The 25117-nt window shown below is 39.0% G+C and overlaps 1 protein-coding gene across 16 annotated transcripts in view; it reads left to right on the top strand.

The window, feature by feature from the left end:
- LMO7 (LIM domain 7) overlaps positions 1 to 22684 on the top strand; it is a 199087-nt gene extending 176403 nt beyond the window's left edge. For 9 of the 16 annotated variants that reach the window (XM_057532795.1, XM_057532803.1, XM_057532802.1 and 6 more), the window contains 14 exons: positions 390 to 577; positions 1815 to 1875; positions 3595 to 3651; positions 5497 to 5522; positions 6158 to 6262; positions 7604 to 7696; positions 8112 to 8374; positions 9277 to 9342; positions 11456 to 11508; positions 13950 to 14163; positions 17047 to 17325; positions 19226 to 19334; positions 20452 to 20554; positions 21921 to 22684. In XM_057532795.1, coding sequence (XP_057388778.1) covers positions 390 to 577; positions 1815 to 1875; positions 3595 to 3651; positions 5497 to 5522; positions 6158 to 6262; positions 7604 to 7696; positions 8112 to 8374; positions 9277 to 9342; positions 11456 to 11508; positions 13950 to 14163; positions 17047 to 17325; positions 19226 to 19334; positions 20452 to 20554; positions 21921 to 21943 — 1640 coding nt within the window. In that variant the 3' untranslated portion in view covers positions 21944 to 22684. Of the gene's footprint in view, positions 1 to 389; positions 578 to 1814; positions 1876 to 3594; positions 3652 to 3803; positions 3846 to 5496; positions 5523 to 6157; positions 6263 to 7603; positions 7697 to 8111; positions 8375 to 9276; positions 9343 to 11455; positions 11509 to 13949; positions 14164 to 17046; positions 17326 to 19225; positions 19335 to 20451; positions 20555 to 21920 lie in introns of all 16 variants that reach the window. The other 7 variants (XM_057532804.1, XM_057532799.1, XM_028167477.2 and 4 more) reach the window with 4 other exon arrangements.
- The last annotated feature ends 2433 nt before the right edge of the window (positions 22685 to 25117 follow it).

Below are 25117 nucleotides of genomic sequence, written 5' to 3'. Positions count from 1 at the left end.
AGCACAGTAGGTCAATATCCCAGTTGTTCATTCTCGAAGAACTTTCGATGTACATTTCATTATTGTGTTGCTTAATTGTTGAGGTTAGATGGGGAAGGGCGTTAAGCCTTTCCAGACCTACCAACTTACGATATCAAAATATAATACCCAGTCCTGGTTTACAGAAAGATTCAGCAAATTTGCCAGTCTTTTCACTATTAACATGCTCTAACCCTCTGTTTTTGGAAGTTGATCTGTTGGTAAAAGGCCTAAACTCTTCACTTCTTTCACACACTATCTGACTTGTTTGTCTTCTGTGTGTGTATTTTGTATATGTACATTCAGTAACTTTGTTCTTTCAACTTCAACATTTACGTGTACTCATTTCTTGATCTTCGTGTGCCAATCAGACTGGGGCAAAGACCAGCCTTCCCTGCCATTTACACGGCATAAAACCCTCAATCTCACCAGTATGGCTACCAAAATTATAGGTTCACCTGAAACAAAGTGGATTGATGCAACTTCTGGAATTTACAGCTCAGACAAATCTTCAAATCTATCAATAACAGCTGATTTCTCAGAAAGCCTTCAGAATTCTGTAAGTATTTTGAGAAGTGGGAGTATTTGGGTAGAGCAAAGCAACTATAGGAAGTGTGTTTGTGGGGGGAAAGAATCTACTTTCTTTGAAAAATTTTGATGCTGTTTTAAAAACATAGATAATTGAATAAGGTAATTTATAGTAATGAGAATAAAATATATTTTTGAAAATCATAAGGCATTACTCATTAATAATTTAGAGTAATAGTGAGTTATATAATGAAAAAAATCAAAAGATCCCGTAGTGATGTTTTGCAAGGTATTTTTTTTTAAACATACATTTATTTATTTATTTATTTATTTATGGCTGCGTCAGGTCTTAGTTGCAGCAGGCGGGCTCTTCGTTGCAGCGCGTAGGCTCTGTAGTTGTGGTGGGCAGGCTCAGTTGCCCCGTGGCATGTGGGATCTTAGTACCCTGACCAGGGATTGAACCCACATCCTCTGCACTAGAAGGTGGATTCTTAACCACTGGACCACCAGGGAAGTCCCTGCAGGTGTTTCTTACCAATCTTTCATCATTATAGCCCTCTCTCAGATCTTTGTGAATGTGAAGTAGTTAATTATGTAAAATTATACACTATAACTTTTCTATGCTTTCCTTAGTCTTTACTGATAAAATAAATATAGTAATTGTGTGCAGTTTTAAAACCTCATGAAGCAGTTTTAGTTCTTGTGTGGGTGAATTTGATGGGTAGACTTACATATGTGGTTAAGAGATACACAGTTACATTAATTGATTTAAAATAATTATAATGTAGAAAATTTCTAATTATCAAAGTAATAGTTAAATTTAAATTTGCAAATAAATGTGTTTATATTGACTCCCTGGATATAATTGCTGTTATCCCAAGATGCTCCCTTTCATGTAATAAGGAAATCCTGCTACCTTGTATAAGAAAAGTTTAATTGTTAGAGAATCCTATATGACTGTGTTGCTTACTCATAAATATAAACTGAATGGACCAGTGATTATTTGGCCCATCATGTTTCTTGGAAAATTAATGACTGATTGAACTTAAAGCTATTCATGCTTACAGTTGGTCATTAATTCTTCCACAGATATTGAAGAACAATGAAAAAATTATGTTTCTATTATATGTAAAAGGCTGTAAAGAATGTATTAATACTGTGAAAAACTCATCTCATTAGAAGATATTTTCACTAATGAGAAATGCATTATTTAAGCCTGAAGTCCAATTGGAGAGAATGTTGTTAACTGGCATTTTTATCCTTTCTAGAATACTGAATCAAAGGAAATTAATGGAATTCGTGATGAAAGCAATACTTTTGAATCAAAAGGTAAACATTACCATTATAGCTTACATTTATAATATAGGAGAAGTCATTGCACTCAAGTTCTGCTACTATAAAAATTAGTATCTGTGAGTGAAAGCCAAACTGATCCACTGCAAGTTGAAACTCAGAGGTTAGCACACAGATCCAGTTGCAGCCAGGTGGAAGGGCATTCATTTCCAGTGTTGAATAGTCCAGGAACTGCAAACAAAGCTTTGGCAGTCTGTCCAGGAGCTTTGAGTGCCTGCGCGTCTAATCCAAATAAGAAAGACTGGTTTTCCCGAGGCCATCAGCCTTCTCGCTATGGTGTGCTGGCAAAGGGAATCTTAGTTAAATACGAGGTTTCCTTTCTCCCTTTTATGTTGTGAAAGGGACAAGCCTGGAAGCAGCTAGTAATAAGGAAATGCCAGTGGCAATAACAGTTGTTAGCAGAAGTACCCATCTGTAATGAAAAAGCAGACATAGCATCTAGGGAAATTTTGTATTATGGGGTCATCACTCCCTTCCTTCTGCTGTCTATCTACAAATAATTGAGCTACCACATGCTGTGTGCTATGGCTTAGGCATACAAAATAAATAAGAAAGATCTGGTCCACATAGGCAGGGAAAGAAACCCAGAGAAGACGAAGCTTCTCTTAGCATGAAACTAGACTGCCAGGCACAGGTCTAGGTTTTCTCAGTGGTTTGGTGGTTTTGAATCTGCACTTGTCAGTTCATAATACCTTATGTCAGAATCAAACCAAGTTTATAAATTTCCATTCCTTTATTTATTATTTATGTATTTAATTTCTGATAATTATAAGTGACTATATTTTAGCTGTTTGATATTGCATTCTTTGTCAAAGGAGTTTTTAAAAGTGAACATGACTGCTTTTTTCTTCATGATATTTTAATCTAAGATGTGCGGATCCCGTTCTGTCAGTGGCTCAGCAGAGCACTTGTTAGTGACTGTGGGGTGATACACAGGCCCTGTCATTTGAAGGTTTTGTTTAGATAAGTAAATATCAACTAGTGTCAAATAATAATTACATTTACATTTTATGAATAAACTGAAGTATAATAATCATTTGCCATAATCTTGTGACAGATCTGTAGAAGTCAGAATATTTTCTTTTTCTTTTTTATCTGATTGAACTCTATTTGCTTTATGTAAAGTTAGGGGCTATAAGATCTTGGAAACTAGGGCAAAATAGTCTAGTTAGAAGAATATTTTAATTTTAGCATTTGGGTTTTTTTTAGAATTGTTCTCTGGATACTTATTTTCTTGTCCTCCTCCCCATTATTTTTTAGTTCCTTTTTTACTCACTAGTACTATGAAAGAGCTTAGTTATAAACAATTCTTTCTGTAGTAGAAAAGATTTTGAATTGATTAACCTAAGCAAAAACATTTTAATTTCCGTTTCCCTAAAGGGGTGTGATCTAGCACGGAAGATGGTACTTCAGCTTCTATGAAACTGTGATGCTACCTACTAAAATTTATTAATTAAAATATTAGTTCCTTTTACTAATTTGAATGTAGTATAGACTACTAAAACTATGCGTGTCTTTGTGCATTGAAATAATCCCTATCTTCTATGGCTATCAGTTTTATCATTTTAAAAATAATATTGCTACAGAATGGAAAGATGTATCAAGTATCATTTAGTTTTCCAGTGGTGAGAGATTAAAATGAATGACATGGTATTGATGTTTTGTTTTTTTTTTTTGTTTGTATTTTTCAACTAGCCTCTGAACCTATTTCTTTGAAAAACTTAAAAAGGCGATCACAATTTTTTGAACAAGGTAAACTGCCAAGCTAACAATTCATGTACTTCCATGGAATTGTTCCCACTCTCCACTCTTTTCCTGATAGTCTGTGGTGCTGGGCACTGAGCCTCTTCTATTTGGCCGTCATTATGACCAAGCAACATAACCCATTTCCATTCTTTCCCCAGGGTCATCAGGCTTTTCTTACAGTTCATGGGTCTACCTCTGTGGTAATGGGTCTTTGTGTGTCCTTTGTATACCTCTGAAGTTTTTGGGGTTTTTTTTAATTAAAAAAATTGAGATGCTGTTTAAACACACACTACTTGCCACTGGGTGACAGTAAGAAATGAGGAATTTCATTTATGCCTTACTGCTTCCTACAAATTGCATAATATTAGATTACACCAACATACAATTGGCCAACTTTTAGAGTCAAATTTTGGGTTTTGGAAAATGCTCTGAATAAAGAACAGAGTTGTTGATTGCTATTGGGATGATGGCTTTGGAGTGTTAATAGGACCGCTCTGTAAATTTGGTCACATCTGTAAACAAGTACATTTTGAGATTCTCTGTGTTGGTGTAGTCGGGCAGTGCTGCGTTACAATGTGCTGCGCGTGTGGCATTTCCTCCCCTTTCACGTTTGTCTAATGCTCTGTCTCATGAATGCAGTTTGAACTCTGCTTTGCAATCAAGAGCTTAAAAGTAATATCCAACATTTGAGATGCAATGGCACAGTCAGTAGGGAGTGTGCTGTTGGTGTCTAAAATGTTATTATTTCTTACTTTTAAGATTATCAAAAATATTTACAAACTTGCCTTATAACATGGTACTTACTGGATTTGTGTATTTTGTGTTAATCTATTCGTAGTCTCTTTTGGTGAATTAAGATCTCTTTTTGACCATAAATAGAAGTAGCTTACCAGCTCTGCATGTACAAGGGTCCATTTGTTTCAGTGTCCTTTGTGTTTTTGATATTTTTTGTTTAACTCTTGTTTTTCTATGGTAATTTAATTGAAACTGTGTGATACTCCTAGCTCAGATTGGCTAAAATAAAGCAATTCCTTTTCTTTCTCCATTTTCACGCACTTTTCTTCAACAGACTATTTTAGGGCAGAATATTTTCTTAAATCTCAAAGCAGTTTTCTTAAAAATATGATTGTGTAAGTGAATAATTTATTTGACAGCTGAGGTTTCAGGAAAATTTAAAAATACAGTATGGTAGTGTATTTTATGAAATTGCTTACATATTTATAATCATTGTACTACATACAGGCACACACAATTATGTAGGCCCCCTAAGAATAAAAAGAATAACATTCTGCCCATAAGTTTACACATGAAGTCTGAATATTTTGTGTTTCAAGTAATAGGAGTGGAAAGGGAAATGTTTCTTGAATATGTTTGTTGGTGGCTTATTTCAGAAAAGTAGCTCCTTAGCAATAAGACCTGAAAAATGTGACTTACACCTGTCACAGTGTAATTGAATAGCAGCAAGTAAAAAAATTGGGTTTGTTAGATGTTGTAATATTTGAAATTCAATTTTTCTTCTATTAGGCCAAGTTATGAGAATACTATCCACTCTATTAATAAAAGAACCCTGAACCCTTAGAAATAAGTACACCAGTATCTCAGCTCTAGCACCTAGAGATAAGATGAAACTTTGGCATCCACTGTTTCTCTTCTTTTTACTGACTTTGAATTTGGAAGATGAGTAACAAACAGGTGGAGCTAAAGAGAGAAATGTACTGTTGTTTGAAAAAACTGATGTCACTTAGTATACTCGCATAGAGACAGTGATACAACTTCCTGAAAGGAATTATTTCATAGAAATGAAGATTTATAGTTTTCTTTTTCTTTCCTTGCCCACGTGCTGTAATATAGGAAGTTCCGATTCTGTGGTGCCTGATGTAAGTAGTATTCATTTGGTTTTGGAATAAACAAGGAGGCCTGGGTGGGACTGAATTAGCACATAGCATCACTTACCGTTACTTTAAGCTGCATGAGAGTTTATCCAGGAGTATCTTTCCAAGATAAAGAGACCTATTTTTTTTTTTTTTATTGAAGTGTAGTTGATTTACGATGTTGTGTTAGTTTCTGGTGTACAACAAAGTGATTCAGTTATATATATATATATATTCTTTTTCATATTTTTTCCATTATGGTTTATAACAGGATATTGACTATATCAATAGTTCCCTGTGCTATACAATGGGACCTTGTTGTTTATCCATTCTGTATAAAATAGTTTGCATCTGCTAATCCCCAACTCCCAATACAACCCTCCCCTGCCCCTTGCCCCCTTCCCCCCCCCCCCCTGGCAACCACGAGTCTGTTCTCCATGTTTGTGAGTCTCTGTTTCTGTTTCATAGATAAGTTCATTTGTGTAAGAGACCTATTTTGATATATAAAGCCCACCCTCCTTTAGTACAGCGTAGGCCAGGGGTGATGTGAATAATTTATGTATGCAAAAGTACTTCAGTAGGTGACTTAATGAGGTAACATATTCTTCTCTGTTGGCACCTGTTCTCTTGTGACTCGGCAGCTTCCGGTCCCGACCATCAGTGCCCCGAGTCGCTGGGCGTGGGACCAGGAAGGGGAGCGGAAGCGGCAGGAGAGGTGGCAGAAGGAGCAGGACCGCCTGCTGCAGGTAAAGCGGAGTAGTGCGGGTCAGCAGGAGCAAAGTTTGCTTCAACAGCTTTTCCTGCGCTGTGTCAACCTACATTAAGAAGCAACTTAAAAAAAATTAAAAGCCAATAACCTCCTAATTAACAAATCTTTTGATATGTAGCACATTTTTTTAAAATAAAGAAATTTATTTATTTATTTATTTTTGGCTGCGTCGGGTCTCTGTTGCTGCGCGCGGGCTTTCTCTAGTTGCGGCGAGCGGGGGCTACTCTTCGTCGCAGTGCGCGGGCTTCTTATTCCAGTGGCTTCTCTTGTTGCAAAACACGGGCTCTAGGTGCATGGGCTTCAGTAGTTGTGGCACGTGGGCTCAGTAGTTGTGGCTCGCTGGCTCTAGAGCGCAGGCTCAGTAGTTGTGGCGCACGGGCTTAGTTGCTCCGCGGCATGTGGGATCTGCCCGGACCAGGGCTCGAACCCGTGTCCCCTGCATTGGCAGGCATATTCTTAACCACTGCGCCACCAGGGAAGCCCCTGTAGCACATTTTTTATGAAATACTTTTCCATTTTGAAAATTTCCAGAGTCCCCCTTTTAAAATTATTTATTAGACCCTTTGTATATATATATATTTTATTTTTTTTTTTTTTAAAGATTTATTTTTTTATTGATTAATTGATTGATTGATTGCTATGTTGGGTCTTCGTTTCTGTGCTAGGGCTTTCTCTAGTTGTGGCAAGTGGGGGCCACTCTTCATCGCGGTGCGGGGACCGCTCTTCATCGCGGTGCGCGGGCCTTTCACTATCGCGGCCCCTCCCGTTGCGGGGCACAGGCTCCAGACGCGCAGGCTCAGTAATTGTGGCTCACGGGCCCAGCCGCTCTGCGGCATGTGGGATCTTCCCAGACCAGGGCTCGAACCCGTGTCCCCTGCATTATTGGCAGGCAGATTCTCAACCACTGCGCCACCAGGGAAGCCCCCCTTTGTATATTTTTAGAGTATGTGACACCATCGTTTTATGGATTTTCTTATGCATGAGAGGTGTAGAGATTTGTCAGGACCTCCACCTGCATAAACTGTGTGCTTGGTCCATTGCAGAGTAATTCAGTGCCCCTTCCAGTTAGCTAGGGGCTTCGATGAATTACAGCCACAGTAAAGAGTGGATATGGGTTCAATTCCGAACGTCTGCCCTTTCCCAAGTCTGCCTTTTAGCTCAGTATAAGCTATTACCTACTTTAGGGGTGCCAATCTGATCGGTTAAACCAATATCTCTGTCTTTAAAGATGGAGGTAGAGGGTAGAACTGGCAAAATGCAAATGAGAGATTAACATCATTAACCTATTAACTAATTAATATGCCATCTCATCTTGTAGGAAAAATATCAACGTGAACAGGAGAAACTAAGGGAAGAGTGGCAGAGGGCTAAGCAGGAGGCTGAGAGAGAGAATTCCAAGTACTTGAATGAGGTAGTGTTGGCCCATGCCCTCTTCCTCCTTCTCTACCTTGTTGGTGAAATTCGCTGTAAAATGGAAGCTACCCCGTTTCACCTAGCTTTTGTCACCCATTCACCTATGTAGTTCTCTGGAAATAGCAGGCTCTGGTGTGTCAGAATTTCACTTTGACGTTTCAGCCTTTCTCCTAGTTTCTCTACTGTATCACTGAATAATCCTATCGGTAGGCTCTAAGTGCATCTTCCTGTTCTGTGTTGCAGCTCCACCACCCATGTGTGATTTTTGTTAGTGAAAAAACTTTTAACCTTATTTCAAGTGGAATTCTGGGCCGACTACAATCCGTATTATTTAAAACCGAATATAGACATATCTGTGCCTATTACAGAAATGCACAGATTTAGACGGGTTTCTTTTCTCCCTGGTCACGTAGGAGCTGATGGTCCTAAACTCAAACAGCATTTCTCTGACCACACGGGAGCCTGCTATGGCCACCCGGGGCGAAGAGTCCAAGGCACCTGACAGGGAAGGAACCCCGGCAGAGGAGGAAACGAGGGGGCAGCGGCAAGAGAAAGGTGTGAACGAGGACCCGAGGAAGAAGCTGCAGGAGCAGACGCGGCGCCAGGCAGAGGCAGAGCAGGAGCGCCAGGCGGACAGAGAGAGGGACACTTCCATCAAAATATACCAGTACAGAAGGTCTGTCCCGACGGCCAAAGGGCGCGTGTGCTTTTCCAATTGATGTGACTTAGGTGCCTCTGAAGCGGGGAATGGATACAGCTAACTGGTCCTCCCGCTCCCCACCATCCATCCTCTCTACGCAGGGCGACACAACCTTTTCATTGTCAGTGATCCTGTCCCCTTCCTTCCCTCCTCAGAGTTCCCATATGGCTCCCTGTCACGTTAGAGAACATCATCCAGGGTCCTCGCCGTGGCCCCGATGGCTTGAATGAAGTGCGTCTCGACCTTCTCGGCCACCCGGCTTCCAACCACTCTTCCCCTCACTTGGTCGCTTACAGTCACACTGGCCTCCTTTTCCTTCCATGAAAATGTCTGACTTACTCTGCCCCGGGACTTTTGCATTTTCTAGTCCCTGTACCTGGAGAAGACTTCCCTCATGTGTTTGTGTGGCTTACTCATTTTCTTTAAGTCTCTGCTCCAATGTCACCTTCTCAGACTTTCCAGAGTACCTCATCTGAAACACATCTCTTCCCCCAACCCTTTCTCTCTAGTGTGCACTTGCCTGCTTTACATTATGCATTTATTTGCTTGTCTGTTAACCTGCCCCATCCCACTAAAATGTATTATGAGGCCAGTAAGTTTGTTTTGTTTACTTCGGTAGCCCAGCCCTGGAATAGTACCAGAACATAGCAGGCACTCAGTGTATGCTTGTGGAATGAGTGAATTGCAAATGTCTGTTGGAGGTAGTAGGTCTGTTTTCTGTAGGGATGGATTGAAATACTTCTGTATGTTTAGTTTTTAACTCAGAGACCATTCTCATAAAGAGGCTGGAATAACATTACTTTGATATCCATTTCTTAAACTCTGGGAAGGCATTAAAGTCTAATACTTTGAGCATAAACTCTTTTTCCATCTTTTAGGCCTGTTGATTCCTATGACATACCAAAGAGAGAAGAAGAATCTTCAGGTTTGCTTCCTAGTGACAGGTGTGTAGAACTTTAATTGTAATTTGGTTGGAGTAATTGGCTTCAGAAGAATATTTGAGGTCTTGCCTAGATGTTTTGTAGGACTGCTTTAGCGCCTCCTCTTTTGTGGGATACAAATATATCCTGCTGGTTGATCTTTGTATCAACTGGCTTTTGCTGTGCAACCAACTACCCCTAAACTTAGTGACTTGGCTTATGATTTCGTGGGTCAGCACTTTAGACTAAACTCAATTGGTGGTTCTTTTAATTGAGTGGGTCCCTAGTGCATCTACCACCAGTTTACTAAGCGATCCTGCTTTTGGGAGTTGACTGGCTGTCGGCTGGGACAATGAGAGCAACTAAGCCATGTGTCTTTCAACATCCAGCAAGCCAGTGCAGTCTTCTGTACGTGGTGGCTGGACAGAGAAAAGAGAGAGAATTGAAGAGAGAAGGTGTGCGAGGCACCTTGCAGTCTAAGGTCTGACCTGGTACACCATTGCTTCTGCCACATTCTATTATCTGAAGTCACAAGGCCAGCCCAAGTTCACGGAGAGGAGAAAAACCCTATCTCTTTGTGGGAGGAGCCACAGGGCAAGGGGAATGGACGCAGAATAAGACTTGTGTTCATTTTTGCGATCTACCTGAAGCTTTGTTTTAAAGAAGTTATAAGCAATGGCATAAGCTTGCCAGAAGTTCCATGCGGACATCTGAAATGAGAATTGTAGCCTTTCTCTGAGTTTGATTAGAACTACTAGTCAGTTTCAGGGAATGAAGATAGGATTTCAGATACCTGAAAAGTAATATATTTCCTAAAACATTAAATTTAATATTTTAAAGGAATTTAAAAAATGCTTTGCACTCTTGAAATCACTAAGGACTTATGAAAAGTCTGTCTATATATATATCCAGTGTATGACCATTAATTTGTGTTGTCACAGCTAAAATTTCTCCTTTAGGAAGTTTGCCTTAGAAATAAGGAAAGACTCATATCTATAGGCAATCAGGATGACTAAATAGGGCTCAGAGTAGATAGGGAAAAGAAAAACAACATACATAAAGGTACTAATGGGCTGACATTAAGCTAGACAAAAAATTCTAGTGATGGATAACCTTATTTATAGTGAATGTTTCTGGGTAACTTTAGATCATTAAAATGTGTATCTCTCTTTTTTAAAGCTATGATTTATTTATATATGTATATAAATAAGCTTTATGTATGTAGCTCATTACCTTGAGAAAATAATTAGATTTCAGGGAAAGGAAACTTAAGGAATCCTGGAAAATATGAAACACTCGTAGGTAGTTGTGATAAAGCATGCCCTAGGGGCATTAAGGAGTGTAGGTAGACATCATGCATTAAAAGTATTTTCTTCTATGTTAATACAAATGAAACCATTCATGGATGTTGCTAACAGTTGTGATATATTGTGTGTTACACATAATTATATGTTGTATTGATGTATTATGAACATCTGCATATACCTATGTATGACAATGTATATTATATAATATATTATTATTCATTATTATTACTAGTATTTGAAGTTATTGTGCCTAGGAGAGTGAGAAAGAGATGCTCATGTATTGGTATATGGACCCAAGGGTTATCATTACAAAGTCAGGCCTTTTCAGAAGTTGCCTATGCCAGTGTGCTCCAGTACCTCTTTGGAATGCTAGGATAACATTTGGTGAGTTGCTGTTTCAGAGTAGGACCCTAATGCCCCCAAAGATGACTTCTTGACCCTTGGGCAGCATGAAGGAAGTGCTGACAGTCTGATGTTAGGTGATCTGATGACAGATGCTTTGTCCAGCCTGGTAAGATTGATGTCTGGAAGAGAAGAGAGTCAAAGTATTCAAGCTGGTCCAAAAATCATAGGCTTTAACTGACATCAAACTGGAGAGGATTTTCACATGCTTCTGTTTCTAGCATCAAGCTCTTTTCTCTTTAGAGATGTCTTGTTTTCTTCTAGTTTGTGCAACATGAAAAATGCCTTGGTATGAAAATAAATATGGCTCTCAACAGACGTGGGAAATAAATCAGCTGCTTTAAAAAGTAATCTTTTGGGGGTTCTTACTTCATAAATATGAAAAGGATGTTCTTAATGAGATGTATGTAATCTGTTCTGTGTTTTAGGAATAAATCCAGATCCACTACTGAACTGGATGATTACCCCGCAAATAAAAATGGTAAATGTGAATTTTTTTCAGAATTCTTCAGCGCAATTGCTTAGTTATGCTATCACACCCTATGATCAGTATTTTTAAGGTCAAGATATTTCACGTTGATTAAGATTACATATTTAAAATACTACAGATTTTTAGCACCCCTTCCCATTTGTGTATAAGAACAAAATTATCTTGTGCTTATTTTAGCTTTATTTTATGATGGAGGGAGTACTGCAAGATTAAAATAATTATAAATAGCTAAGGAAATCTGTGGAAATTTTGCAAAGTGATGCTGATATGATTTTGTATAGTGGATTTCATCTTGCCTCCAAAGAACTGGGACAGAAAAGTTTTCTGCAGAGTACCAGGGAAATTGTTATATAAACCTGAAATTGCATGTAAACCTGAAATTGGACATTTAAATGACAAGATTCAAAAAATTCAAAATGATGATTTTACTAACTTGGCAAAAACAATTTGGAGCCTGATATTTTTAGTATAAAGTGTATTTCTAGGAACACATGTTAACTAAGGTTATGTCACTAAGGGAAGAAAACTATTGAAAACCCCATTTTAAGCAGGGTTTGCCTACCAGGCTTTGAGTAAGTAGGGTGCTGGTCAGTTATGTAAATGAATGAAGATCCAGATGAAGATTGAGGTGAACTTGGGGGACACGCCTGTTTAAGTGGACAGCCACTCCCTGGTTCCAGCTTGTCACTGCCACATGGGAAGATAGAAACCTGTGATTGCCAACTCTTTCTGTTGTAAAATAGAAGTTAAAAAAAAAAAAGTCTGGATTTTTATGTTGTCTTTTAAGTGTTTGACAAGGAATTTAAAAAACCCTCTAACGCACCATTGTAAAGCAATTATACTCCAATAAAGATGTTAAAAAAAAAAATTTACAGCCCTCTGTGAACAAAACAACATCCACAGGCGCCAGTGGTCTGATGGCAGCTCTGGTTAAAGCTTGTAGAATTTACAGTTTCTAATAGTCTGTAATCACCCCTTTTCCCTTAACACAGAGGACCTTCCATCGTCTGGTCCTAGTTTAACTTTTCAGCCTATTTTGCTGTTTTCCCCATTAGGAGCCCTTAACTATAACCAAATTGTTCTCTCTCTCATTTTCTAACGTATCAGATGCTTTCTGATCTGGTTCCTCTGCCCTCGCCTGTTTGGATTTCCAGTTTCTTCTCCTCTGAATTTGCCCCTAAGCCACCATTAAAATTAAAGTTTAGGTACTTGAATCTGCCATGAAACCTTTTTAACCTGAAGTGATCATATTCTCTCTTGAACGTAAACACGGGACCTGTTAGTAATAACAAGTGTGACACTCAGAAATAGTTTTGTTAATATTTGTGACTAATGTTATTAATCTGGCTATTTTTCTATGTATGTTTTCTCCCCTTTACTAACTGTAAGCTCTTGTATAGCACACGGTAGACGTTATTAAATATTTTATTGAAAAACTTGGCTATGCCAGTAAGGCATCTTTAAAATAGAGAACATTTTATTCCAAATCTGACCAAATTGATAAGGTGTGTGCATACATCAGTGTAAACATAGGCGTGTATAAGAAACCTTTGGTGGCCTTGTTCATTGCTTACTGGAAGATAAACTAAGGCGGAATGAATTTTGAAAGAAAGACAATAGCAGTGAATCTGGAGAGCAAAAGAAAATAAATCCTTAGATGAAATTTTCTAATCCAAATTAAGATGGGGTGGATACATCAAAGTTATGGATGTTTTACCCATATCAGGAATTAATCAGCAAATCCAAGGAGACAAAGCCTTCAGGATAAAACCTGACTTAATTGTCATTCATCCAAATTATAGTTCTGTCAGTTCCTTTATAGGAGATACAAGTCTGATAACATTCCTTGGTTATCATTTGGATTACTTGGCTATTTTTCAATTTCACAAAAGCCATTTCAGTCATTGAGTATGCTCTCATTCCTATGATTTGGTCATGACTTATTCTGTGACTTATACCATGAAGACTCGAGCCATGTTAGCTGGAGATGCATGCGTTTATGTCTTCGCTTTCTCCCAAGGGGGAGTGTACGTTTTTTGAAAGAATAGAGTGCCCGTTCCCTTGCAGAGTTGTCACAGCAAGCATTCAGTGAGCAGGTGCTTGACTGATTTTAATTTAGGAAGGAAGGATATAGTGGAAGAGAAACTTTCTAGATGAGCAGTTTGTAATGTAATACTGCTGAAATCAAGGCTGGTTGTTTCCTTTCTAGGCAGCCCTCTGGTATGCCTCTGGGTGTGGAATTGGAAGTTTTAGGGACAGGAGACTGTTCCTTTATGTTCCGAGGCAGCAGTCTCATTGAGAATTGATAATGTGAGCATATGTGCCCAATGTCACTTTTTTTTTTTTTTTTTTGCTCCACTGTATTTGGAGATTTATCCACTATCCCTTTTTTGAATGTGCTAATCCCAGAGCTTTTGATGTTTTTAATTTAGGAAGCAATAGATATTTAGACCGACCTGGGAGCAGTAGCTCATCGCAGAAAAGCTCCAAGAAGGAACAAGTCCCATCAGGAGCGGAGTTGGAGAGACAACAAATCCTTCAAGAAATGAGGAAGAGAACATCCCTTTATGATGACAACAGCTGGATCCGACAACGCAGTTCCAGTGTCAATAAAGAGCCTATTTGTCTGCCTGGGATTATGAGAAGGTGCGAGACATCTTCGGAATTATTTCTCCTTCGGTACTGAGGTGCAGGTATTTGATTTCTAGACGTGCTGGCTGCTTTGGACAGAAGAGATGTCATCATTTCTTTTCTTATGTTAAGATTTAGTGGGGGAAAGAGAAGGAGAGCAGATGTCATTGGGCACCTGTCACGGAGCACTGATTAGTGCCAGACACGTGCCAGGTGCTTTGTCTACATCATCTCACTTAATCTGGAAAGAATGTCTTGAGGCAGGGATAGTAGTTCTGCTTTTCCATACGAAGAAGCTGTGACTAGAGCAAGGAATGCACTCGGACAAAACCACGCGGCTAATAGGTTGCCAGGCTGCATGTGGAGCTCTGATGTGTGATTCAGGTACTTAAATAATTGATGTGGCTCTTAGTGCTCCCTTGGATGCTGAACCAAAAAAAAAAAAATTAAACCTCTGTTTATAATGAGATAATGGTTAGATTGGAATCATGGAAGTAGTGTTCACAAAGTGTGGACACCTAATTTTTGTAACTTTAAGGAAAATACAGAGATATAAAGTAATTGGAGATGAGAGGATGAACTAAACAGATGTATCTTGGGTAAGTGAATACTGAAGCTACTTTTATTTAGTATTTCCACAGCTGGCAAACTGAGGAAAATTGCTGACAACACATTACAGACAAAGGGCTAATTACCTCAATGTAAAAGTAACTCTTGAAAATCAGTAGATAAACCCTGACAACTTTATAGAAACATAGACAAGTGATATGAGCAGATAGTTCATAGAAAAAGAAACAAAGTCAGTAAGCATATGACAGATCAACACTTCTCCTAAAACAACAGTGGTATGCCTCGCTCGTGGGATTTGTAGAGTTAAAAGGTTGATTAAATCTAGTATTGATTAAATTAACTTAAATCTGGTATTGATTGAATCTAGTATTGATTAAATCTAGTATTGACAATTGTATAAGGAAACAGGAATTCTTGTTCCCAACTGGGTGGGCAGTTTTTTCAGTGTTTATTAAGCAAAAGTTTTTGCGTATACCCCGTGAGCACTTTAGTTTCTGGCACTTTATCTTCTGGGTACATTTGGATAAGTATGCAAAGATATCTCAAAGGATGTACACTTAAATAGTATTGGCAGTAGCAAAAAAGAGAAATAATCAGAATATCTACAAATAAGAGTGTACTTAGTGCTCATTAAATAAATAGTGGCACCCTGATAAGTAGAATACTATACAACTAGTAAAGAATGAAAGAGACATCGCTCTATAATATACCACCTCAACAGTTAGTGGGTTAAAATAACAATTCACTACTCTCAAAATTCTGAGAGTTGGCTGGGCAGGTCTTTGCATGGTATTGGTTGGGGTACTTGGCAGCTGTAGTCATTGAGAGCTGGGCTTGGCAAATTTTTTTGCATGCAGGACCAGATTGTAAATAATTTAGGCTTGGTAAGCCACCCAAGTCTGCGTCATGTATTTTTTGTTGTAGTTTTTTTTAATGACTGTTTGAAAAGATAAAATACCCTTAGCTCATGCATTTTACGTATCCTGGCAGTGGGCTATAACTTGCTGACCTCTGATACTCCACTGAGAGCTCAGCTAGAGCTATTGGTTGGGAGCTGCTGTTCTCCAAATAGGCCTCCGCACATAGCTGCTTGGGTTGCCTCATAACCTGGCACCTGGATTTAAAGAGGAAACCTTGCAAGAGGTATAAGCCCTAATGTGCAAGTGCTTATCAAACCTCCATTTGTCTCATGTTTGCTAATGTCCCATTGACCAACACGTCACATGGCTAAGCCCAGAATCAGTGGGAGGGGACCACACAAGGATGTGGATACCAGGAAGATGATCCACTGGGGGCCACCAAAGTACCTTCTATCACCTGAACTGACATGAAGATAGTTCTAAGAAAATGTATATTACATGGAATAAAGCAAGTTATGAAGAATATGAGTTGTAGAATAATCCCATTTGTTTAGGCATGGTAAACATGTGAACACGTTACATATGTATATAGACATGGTTATATGTACATATGTAAATTTGTATATGTATGTAAATATGTACTTGCATGTGTGAGGAAAAAGTCTAGAAGGATACACAGTTAACAGTGGTTACCTCTGGGGATTAGGACAGGTAAATTTTAGGTAAAATTGTATATACCCTGCTGTATTGCTTGGGTCTTTCTCATCATGATGATATAATACTTTTATAATTTGAAAAAAATACATATTTCAAACTTGGGATAAGAGAGAAAGTTTTAAAAGTAATAACAACAAAATTGACCAGGTAGGAAAAAACCCTTATAATTTGGAGTCAATCTTTGTAGATCAGAATTAATGTCAAGTACATAACGATCTTATTTACAAAGCAGAAATAGGGACACAGACATAGAGAACAAACGTATGGATACCAAAGGGGAAGGGGGGGTGGAATGAATTGGGAGATTGGGATTGACATATAAACACTATTGATACTGTGTATAAAATAGATAACTAATGAGAACTTACTGTATAGCATGGTGAACTCTACTTAATGCTCTGTAGTGACCTAAATGGGAAGGAAATCCAAAAAAGAGGGGATATATGCATACGTATAGCTGATTCACATTGCGGTACAGTAGAAACTAACACAACATTGTAAAGCAACTCTACTCCAATAAAAATTTTAAAAATTAAAAAAAAAATAAATGAAGGTTAATTGAATAGGAAACATCATGATGCCGTTGATGAAAAGGAACTTTAGCTGTTAAAGGTAATTTTATATGTAACTGGCCTTGTTAGATTCATACCTGCTTATAAAATACATGGTTATGTTAATGACTGTAATGGTGTTAAGTGGATTTCTCGGTGAATATGTTATATAACTTGGATGAACTCTTTCCGTGTTTCAGAGGTGAATCTCTAGATAACCTGGATTCCCCAAGAGCCAGTTCTTGGCGACAGTCCCCTTGGCTCAACCAGCCTTCAGGAGTCTATGCCACTTCCTCTGTCCAAGACTGCAGTCGCCCCCCACCTCAGCTGCTGTCCACATCGAACCGTGCCTACATGCGGAACCCCTCCTCCAGCGTACCCCCTCCCTCGGCGGGTTCCGGGAAGACCACCGCCCCATCCCCCATACCGTGCAGCCCTTCCCCTGCGGTTCCGCAGCCAAGCTGCCAGCCACGCAACAGGTGAGGCCCTTTGGGTTTTCCCTCTTCTTCCCTTCGTCTCAAGGGGTAGTTTTTCATTAAAAATTTCCCAAAATCTTGTCCAAGCTTTCCAGTGAAAAAAGAAAAACAAGCCTTTTTGAGTGTGTCAGATTCAGTGTTCCTTTCCCAAATCAATTCCTTGCTATCTTTCCATGCCAACCCAAGAGCATTTATGGATGTCTTGTGAAGCCATTGGAGGCCTTTAAAATGTTTACTTCATTGCCACTGCCTCGTTTACTTGGGCCTGTGGTCAGTGTCTTAGATGCAGACGGACCTGAACAGTTGTCACTGTGGGATCATAAAAATATACAGTAGCTCAAGAATGCATGACAAATTGATGAGTAAAAGCAGTATTGTAAAATGTTTGACTGTTTTGATGAGACTGTAATATAAAATCATTTTATAGGAACTGAGTATAAAAGGAAAGCATTATAACCTAGACCCATCGTCTGTGGAACTTTGAACAAGCTGGCTTAAAAAATTCTTAAGTTAGATATGGCATTTTGGGTTTTTGATTTCCAAAACCGTTGATTGTCTCTTATGTGGTTTTCCAACATCTTGCTCAGACTACATCAACTGAATTCTGCAGGTCATATGCTGCGGGAACTGTGTGAGAGTTATAATGGTGGGTCTTGACACTTGCCTTTTGGTATGGGTTAAAGCTCAGATTATCAACATGTGTTGGGGTGTTATATCTGTGTAGCTTCTCCACAGATCACTGATGCTTCACGAAGCCACATACAGCAGTGCTTCTGTTGAGACCTGAAGGAAGTTCTACTGGCCTATGCTACTTTTCATCGCTATTGAAATACTGAAAAGTAGAAACACAATGATTAATATTGGGATTTTTTTTTTTAAGCTATCAACTAAAGGATTTCGTTCAGAGAAGATATTTTTATCTAGCTAAAATGTTGCTTGTGCCAGGATTTATAAAATATGTATCAGGGAGCTTAAATTAAGAGAAGAAGAGATGAGGATTTTTGGTAAATTTGGAGGGAAGATAGGGGACTGCAGAGTGGGGGGAAGCCAGAGGAGAGAGAGAGTACCTGTTTCCTTACTGAGAACCCTGCCCTCGGAAAGCAGAAAGGAGACGGGGCTGTGGACGTCTCTGCCCTGAAAAGGTCTCTATCTAGAGCACGTGGTGCTCTAACGTGAGGCACTCAACAGCTATGCCCTTTCCAATGTCACTGAAGTGCTGTGCCAGTCCAGTGGGATGCAAAGATAAGAAGTAGCCTTCACCTTTTGGCCTGGGAGAAGAGATAAGCCTTGTAAACAAAGCAAAGTAGAAACTTGCCTTACCTATCTAAATGGTAGCTGTCGGGCAGTTTTCATGTCATTCTCCGCAGAGGCAGTCCTGTAAGCCAGAGGCACAGTCAGGAAAGCACTGATACTTCTGTTTACCTAGAATATCGGGTGAATGAGAAAGAGGTTGAGGCGGTAGGTTGAATAGACTTGCAACACCTCTCGGAAGCTGGGGCTACTCTTTCAGTGTTCGATGAGCAGAAGACATGATTAGAGCTGGGCCTGGGTGGGTTTACCTGGCAAGATGATGTCGGCTGCATTAGAGGAGGGGGAACTGTTGCTGAGTACAGATGTGGTCTGAGGGCGATAGCATCGCGAAGGGCAGAATGGATTGATTACACGGAAATCGTTCATGTATGTGAGTAGATGTCAAGGGTTCCGGCGCCATCGTGGAGATCCATCAAGGTACAGTATAATCAAGGCATACTTTGGTTGGCTGGTGAAAGTTTTCCTGCCACAGGTATATAAAATAAAGAGTTTCGTAAACTATGATTCACGTTAATACCAGAGTGTGATTTTTAGATAAGAGCTTTGAGCTACTCGGATGAAAGCCACCCTTCCATTCTTGTTCTACATCTAGGTCGGTCAGTGGGAAGCGCGTGTGCTCCTATTGTCATAACATTCTGGGCAAAGGAGCCGCCATGATCATCGAGTCCCTGGGTCTTTGTTATCATTTGCATTGTTTTAAGGTGAGACTGAGCCAAACAGCCTGCAGGCCCGCATCGCTTTGCTTGGAGAGAGCATGGCTTCTTGCAGCGCTGGGCGTGGACCTGCCACTAACGAGCTAGGTGCTGCCTCTGTCGGTCTGTGCTGCACTTTGAATCACAAATGGCCTGCTACTGCTACTAGGTTCTCAAACCTTGAACCTGGCTTCAAAAATTAAAGCCGGAAGCACTATGCACTTCCTATTTCCAATCTAAGATTCTATAAGTAAAATTTACAGTGCGTAAATGCTTTCTCTAACATGCTGCCACGGTTATTAACAGCATGGGGACATGAATTATAACAGTGTCCAAAGCCTAGCTTTGAATAGGGAGAGTATGAAAGGAAAAATAATGTATTTTTACAGTTGCACAGTCTGCTTGCACCTAAGGGGTTCTTGCACATAAGAAAGAAGTAGGGCTCTATGACTACCTTATTTTGCAGCATCTGTCTTCAGAGACACATCTGTTTGATTCTTGAACTTGCGTTGGGCCAGAGAGAGAAATTCCGGTGGTTGATCCTGGAGTCCTGCAGAGCTCAGCTTGTTTAAGCTTGTCTATCTCTGGCTTGGGTTGTTCCTAGGCATAGCAGAATGAGTTAAAATTATTACTGTTTGAGCACATGGGACCAAAATACCCAGCCTTGAAGGGAAAGCACCATGAGTGAACACTCACCGAATTGGTGCTGGGGTGAATGCCTGGGGTGACCCACCCCAGGGCAGAGAGCCAGAAACGCAGTCTTGGTGCCCTTCACCCGTTCCTTCCTGTGGTGCTTTATCCTCTCCATTCCGCTGGGAGAAAGGAAGATGCAATTTCTTTAAACCAATCAACGAATCATCTCTATTCTTTTGGTATATTTAGAGTGATATCTTGGCTCTTAAAATTGGCTTTATGAATTCTTTAATGTCTCATCTGGCAGGCTTCCTTTTAATCTAATTATCTTTTGGCCTTTTTTTTTTTTTTCCTTTGCTGAAATGTATCTAAGAGCTTAGAAGCTGCATTTTGCTCAATTTTTTTTTTTTTTTTTTTTTTCTGGGAGTGCCCCAAGCTTTCTTGAGCTAAGCGTGGACGTTTCCTGTTTTTGCTTTTTTTGTTTGTCTCCCAGTGTGTGGCCTGTGATCGTGACCTCGGAGGCTCTTCCTCAGGAGCCGAAGTCAGAATCCGAAACAACCAACTGTATTGCAACGACTGCTATCTCAGATTCAAATGTAAGAGAGCAAATCAGGGAGAAAATTTCTTGTCTTTTACAGAGACCACGGGTTCCCATGCATTTCCCTGAACCTACCACCAGCTCCCCTTCAAGCTCCCTGCCCCAGAGCTCCAGGCTTTAGGAATCTCAGAGTATCCCCTTCAAAGAGGGTCCGGTGAGCGGGTCAGTGGGTCAGTGCTCAGGATTCCAGCCACACAAGGGTGGGTGTAGGACCAAGGAACCAGAGAGGGATGCGTGCCGGGCGTCAGGACGGTGTGCTGTGCAGTCTGCTCAGAGTCTGGAGAAACTTCTGATGACTCAAGCATACAAATCAACCAAGACCGACAGTTAAAATGAATCTTCTGTATAGACTCTCATCAGTTTCTTGGCTAAGAAACTCTCATCATTTTAGCTGATTTCTAGTATTTACCAATGGGGTCTGATTATGTGATTTAGAATATGATCAACTTTAAAAACTGTGGTTTAAAAAGGTAATAAAAAATAGTCAGTGTATGCTTTGTTACTCTATAATCATATGCTATCAAATTATACAATAATTTAAAAGGAGAGCATTAATTCTGACGACATAGTGTTTCAGTGTCATTTTTGGAAAAACTGAGTTTTTCAAAAACTTCACGTGCTATTCTGTGTCTAAGCATGTTTTTGCCTGTAAGTGTGTTATAAACATAGGATAGCGTAAGTAGATTGCATATCGTTTATAGCTACATAAAGACAACCATTCCTCCTTTTTATATTTTGAGGCTTGATGCTGGTAACATGTGTTTCTTCCTTATTGTGAAAGGGTGTTTGTTACAAGTGGTATCAGCCAAACCATATGCTTTTGAGCTCTGAGGTATTTATATGGCCTTTATGTGAAGAGTGCTTTGGAAATGGCTTCAGCCCAGTCAACTCTCTCTTATCTGTCACCGTGATTTGAGCCTTCTCACCTTGTTGGTCCAGGCCTTTCCTGGATGCCAGCATTGAGGTTGGAGAGTGTCAAGGCTGGGCATGGAATGGGGGGGCAGTGTGTGTATGTGTGTGAGCTTTTCTCTCTTTAGTCAAAATTCCAAAGCCAAATATAATTGATTTTTGGAATCATCATGGAAAAATTGCCCATGCCTTTTCTCTCCACCAGTACAAATAATAGAGAGTTGAGTGTAACTTGTTTCTATATCAGCAGTTAATTTTTACTCCATTTTTGCAAAGAAAGACTTGTAGAACCCAGAGGTGTGGTTTGCCCAGCTTTATCCTAAGTGAGTAACAGGATAAGTCTTTCTACCTCATGGGGTCATTCTCTGAGCGATTCCTGCTATGTATCCCAGGTGGCGATATTCAAGTGTTTCTGAATCTAAGCACTTTTCTTTCTTCTCTCCTTGCCTGATCAGCTGGACGGCCAACCGTCATGTGATGTAAGCCTCCACACGAAAGCACTGTTGCAGATAGAAGAAGAGGTGTTTGCTGCTGATATAGAGCTATAAATATATGTTGTATGTCCTTTTGCTCTCTTTTTTAAAAAGAATAATACTTTTTCTGGCCTCTTTAGATTACATCAGAGCATTATAGTCTTGGTAGAACCTGTATTTTTGTTGTTTATTTATAAGAAGGTAATTACGTGTGGGGAAAAAGTGCAGTATTTCCTTTTTGAATTCAGCATTATAAAAGCACAAGGGAAAAATAAGAACTTCACAATTTTTTTTTGATGCTGATAATGATCTAGTTTGACTTTCTAGTGGTGTTTTGAGGAGGGTTATTTTATTGTTTTGTTTTTTTTTTTAAGTTTTGGAAACATTTGAAATAGTTAATATAAATATGTAATTGCATTTGTTCTGTTTATTATAATGTATTCTAAATTAATGCAGAACCATACGGAAAATTTCACTAAAATCCACCCCCAAATTTGCTTTCTATATCCTTCTTTTCATTTATGTAATATTATTAAATTTTTTTTTAGCTTATATGACATTTTATTTGCTTGATGAGGGGAGCTCTGTTTTCTTCACCAGAATTGTCACTAAGCAATTCCCAGTAGAAATTGCTTCTTTTCATTCATGGAAAATCATCATGGTTTGTATGCCAGAAGTTTTCTCCAGAAACTAGTGAGCCTTTCTGTTCAACTGCATTTGTAAATAAACTTGCTGGTGCATTTAAAGAGTGGTTCTTTTTCTTCTGTGTGTGTCTCTGTTTGTCTCTCTTCCAAGCCTTTTAATTATGTTTCAGTGTGTGGCTTTTCTCAATACTATGTTTTATTTAGCATCTTTACTGAGGTATAAATTGACATACAATAAAATGCACATATTTAAACTGTACAATGACAGGTTTTGACATGTGTATATACCTATGAAACTATGACTGCAATCGTGATATTGTTTTTCCTGAAAAATTTTAACAGGAAACTTTATTTTTGATGGAAAGCTGTTTTCGAATGCAATACGTTTTTATGGTGAGAGGTGAAGTGAATGGTGAATTGTTGGATGATTTGCATAGAATCTTTACATATTCTTTTGCTTCCTCAGTGATAAGTTTAGAAAATCTATAGGATAAAAAAATCTATAATGTTTTAGAAATCTGGAGTGAGAGTGCAAGAACGCAAGACTTTAGCATGTTTTGAGCAAAAGTATAAACTTGCTTGAATCCTTTATAACAAGGAAACTGGAGTGGTTAATTCTAGGATATGAGAACTGTACTGGGATAGGTTAGAAATATATAAGAAGCTGTAATGTGGGAGAAAATAAAAAATTTAGTTCCAGTTTTTATTTTTGTTTAGTATTCTTTATTTCTGATTATTAGAGTAATGTGTGTTTTTTGATGAAAATTTATCAAGTACCTAAAGCGTAAGGAATATAATTCTCAATTCCAAACTTCAAAGACAAGAGCTCTGTGTTTAAACTCAATCCGTACATAGTTATTTATCCTGTGTTCCTAGTTAACATTGGCCTATGAATTTTTCCATGTTCTTAAAACCATTTCTATTTATTTTTATTAATGGTTGCACAATGCTCCATTGTTTGGTGCTGTTAATACTTATCTGATAGTTCCTCTACTGCGTGCATCTCAATTGTTTCTAATATTTAACACTTTTTTTAAACAAATAGATTTTATTTTTTTTAAAGTGATGTAACAATTACTTTTATTTTTTCCCCATTATTTTTATTTTTTATTGGAGTAAAATTGCTTTACAATGTTGTGTTAGTTTCTGCTGTACACTGAAGTGAGTCAGCTATATGTATACCTGTATACCCTCCTTCTTGGACCTCCCTCCCCCATCTAGGTCACCACAGAGCACCGAGCTGAGCTCCCTGTGATATATATAACATGGTTATATATGCTATATGTATGCATATATTTCTAGTATAAAGTCTGTGATGGACTCTCCATGGTCATATCTATTTCTTTATATTATTTTCATAGACATGAGATTATTGGCTCAGAGGTTATGCATCTTAGGGCTGTCATGATACATATTACCACAGTGGTTTCCAGAAAGATGCTACCAACTTAGACTCCCACTAGCACCACACAGGCTTGTTCATCTCAATGCATGTTCACCAAAAGGAATTTCCATTGCCTTGTTCTCTGCCTGGCATATAGTAGCCCTCAGTATGCAGTAGCTGAATAAATCAATAAACCACTGCTTCAATTTCTGTCTTGTTAATTCTGCTTGTTCCTGCCTCTAGTACAAGCTTTAATTCTTACCTCACAGTTTTAGTTTTCTCATCCAACATCTTTACTGATCAGTACTCCTTTTCATCTAAATCCTTTGTCTTTTCATCTTAACCTTGTATACTGTTTTTTTCTTCTCTGTACATTCTTATGACTTTTTTCCTCATCTCTCATATTATCTTGTTAAGTGTTAATAATTTTGTTAGTACAAGTTGTTAGGACCGCTTTCAGAGATTTTCTTCTAAGACACTGGTGTTATAGCACCTTTGTATATGCCCATGAGAATTTGTAACTTCATTTAGGAACAAGGAAAGATTCAGTCATTCAACATTCTTTATTCAAACGGTATGCGCCAGGCACAGTTTTAGGCACTGTAGATAGTGCAATGAAGAAATACAAAGTCTTGTCTCTGACTGGGCTTAGATTCCTAGTTGGGGGAGACAATGACAAATGCAATAAGATGTAACATGCATGTGGAGATAAAGGCGTTGAAGAACAAATGAGCAGGGCAAGGAGGCCCCATGAGTGTTGGAAATGAAAGTTCCGTGATGCCTTTTTATATGGGTTGTAGAGACAGCCTCTCTGATATTTGAGCCAAAGCCTGAAGGATTGAGGGAGCAAGCCTTACAGATATCTGAGGGGAATGCATTCCGGATATAGAGAATAACAAGTTCAAGAGTCTTGAGGCAGGAGAATATTTGGTGTGCTCAGGAAGCGACCATGTGGTTGGGACGGATCAAGTGAGAGTGATATGAGCAAGGAGGTGTGGGGAGGGGGACGCGGGTCTGCGGAGCAGGGCAGAGACATTGGAGGGTTAAGCTGAGGAGTGAAATGAACTGACTTATGTTTTAAAATGACTGCAGACGACCACATAAACAATAGGTTGCAGAAGAGTAAAGGTAAAAGCAGGGAGGCGAGTTCG

This window comes from Balaenoptera acutorostrata, chromosome 18, assembly GCF_949987535.1.
Source record: "Balaenoptera acutorostrata chromosome 18, mBalAcu1.1, whole genome shotgun sequence".
In the NCBI taxonomy this organism is placed as follows: domain Eukaryota; kingdom Metazoa; phylum Chordata; class Mammalia; order Artiodactyla; family Balaenopteridae; genus Balaenoptera; species Balaenoptera acutorostrata.
Note: the sequence above shows the minus strand (reverse complement) of the source record. Positions and strands in the feature narration are given on the sequence as shown.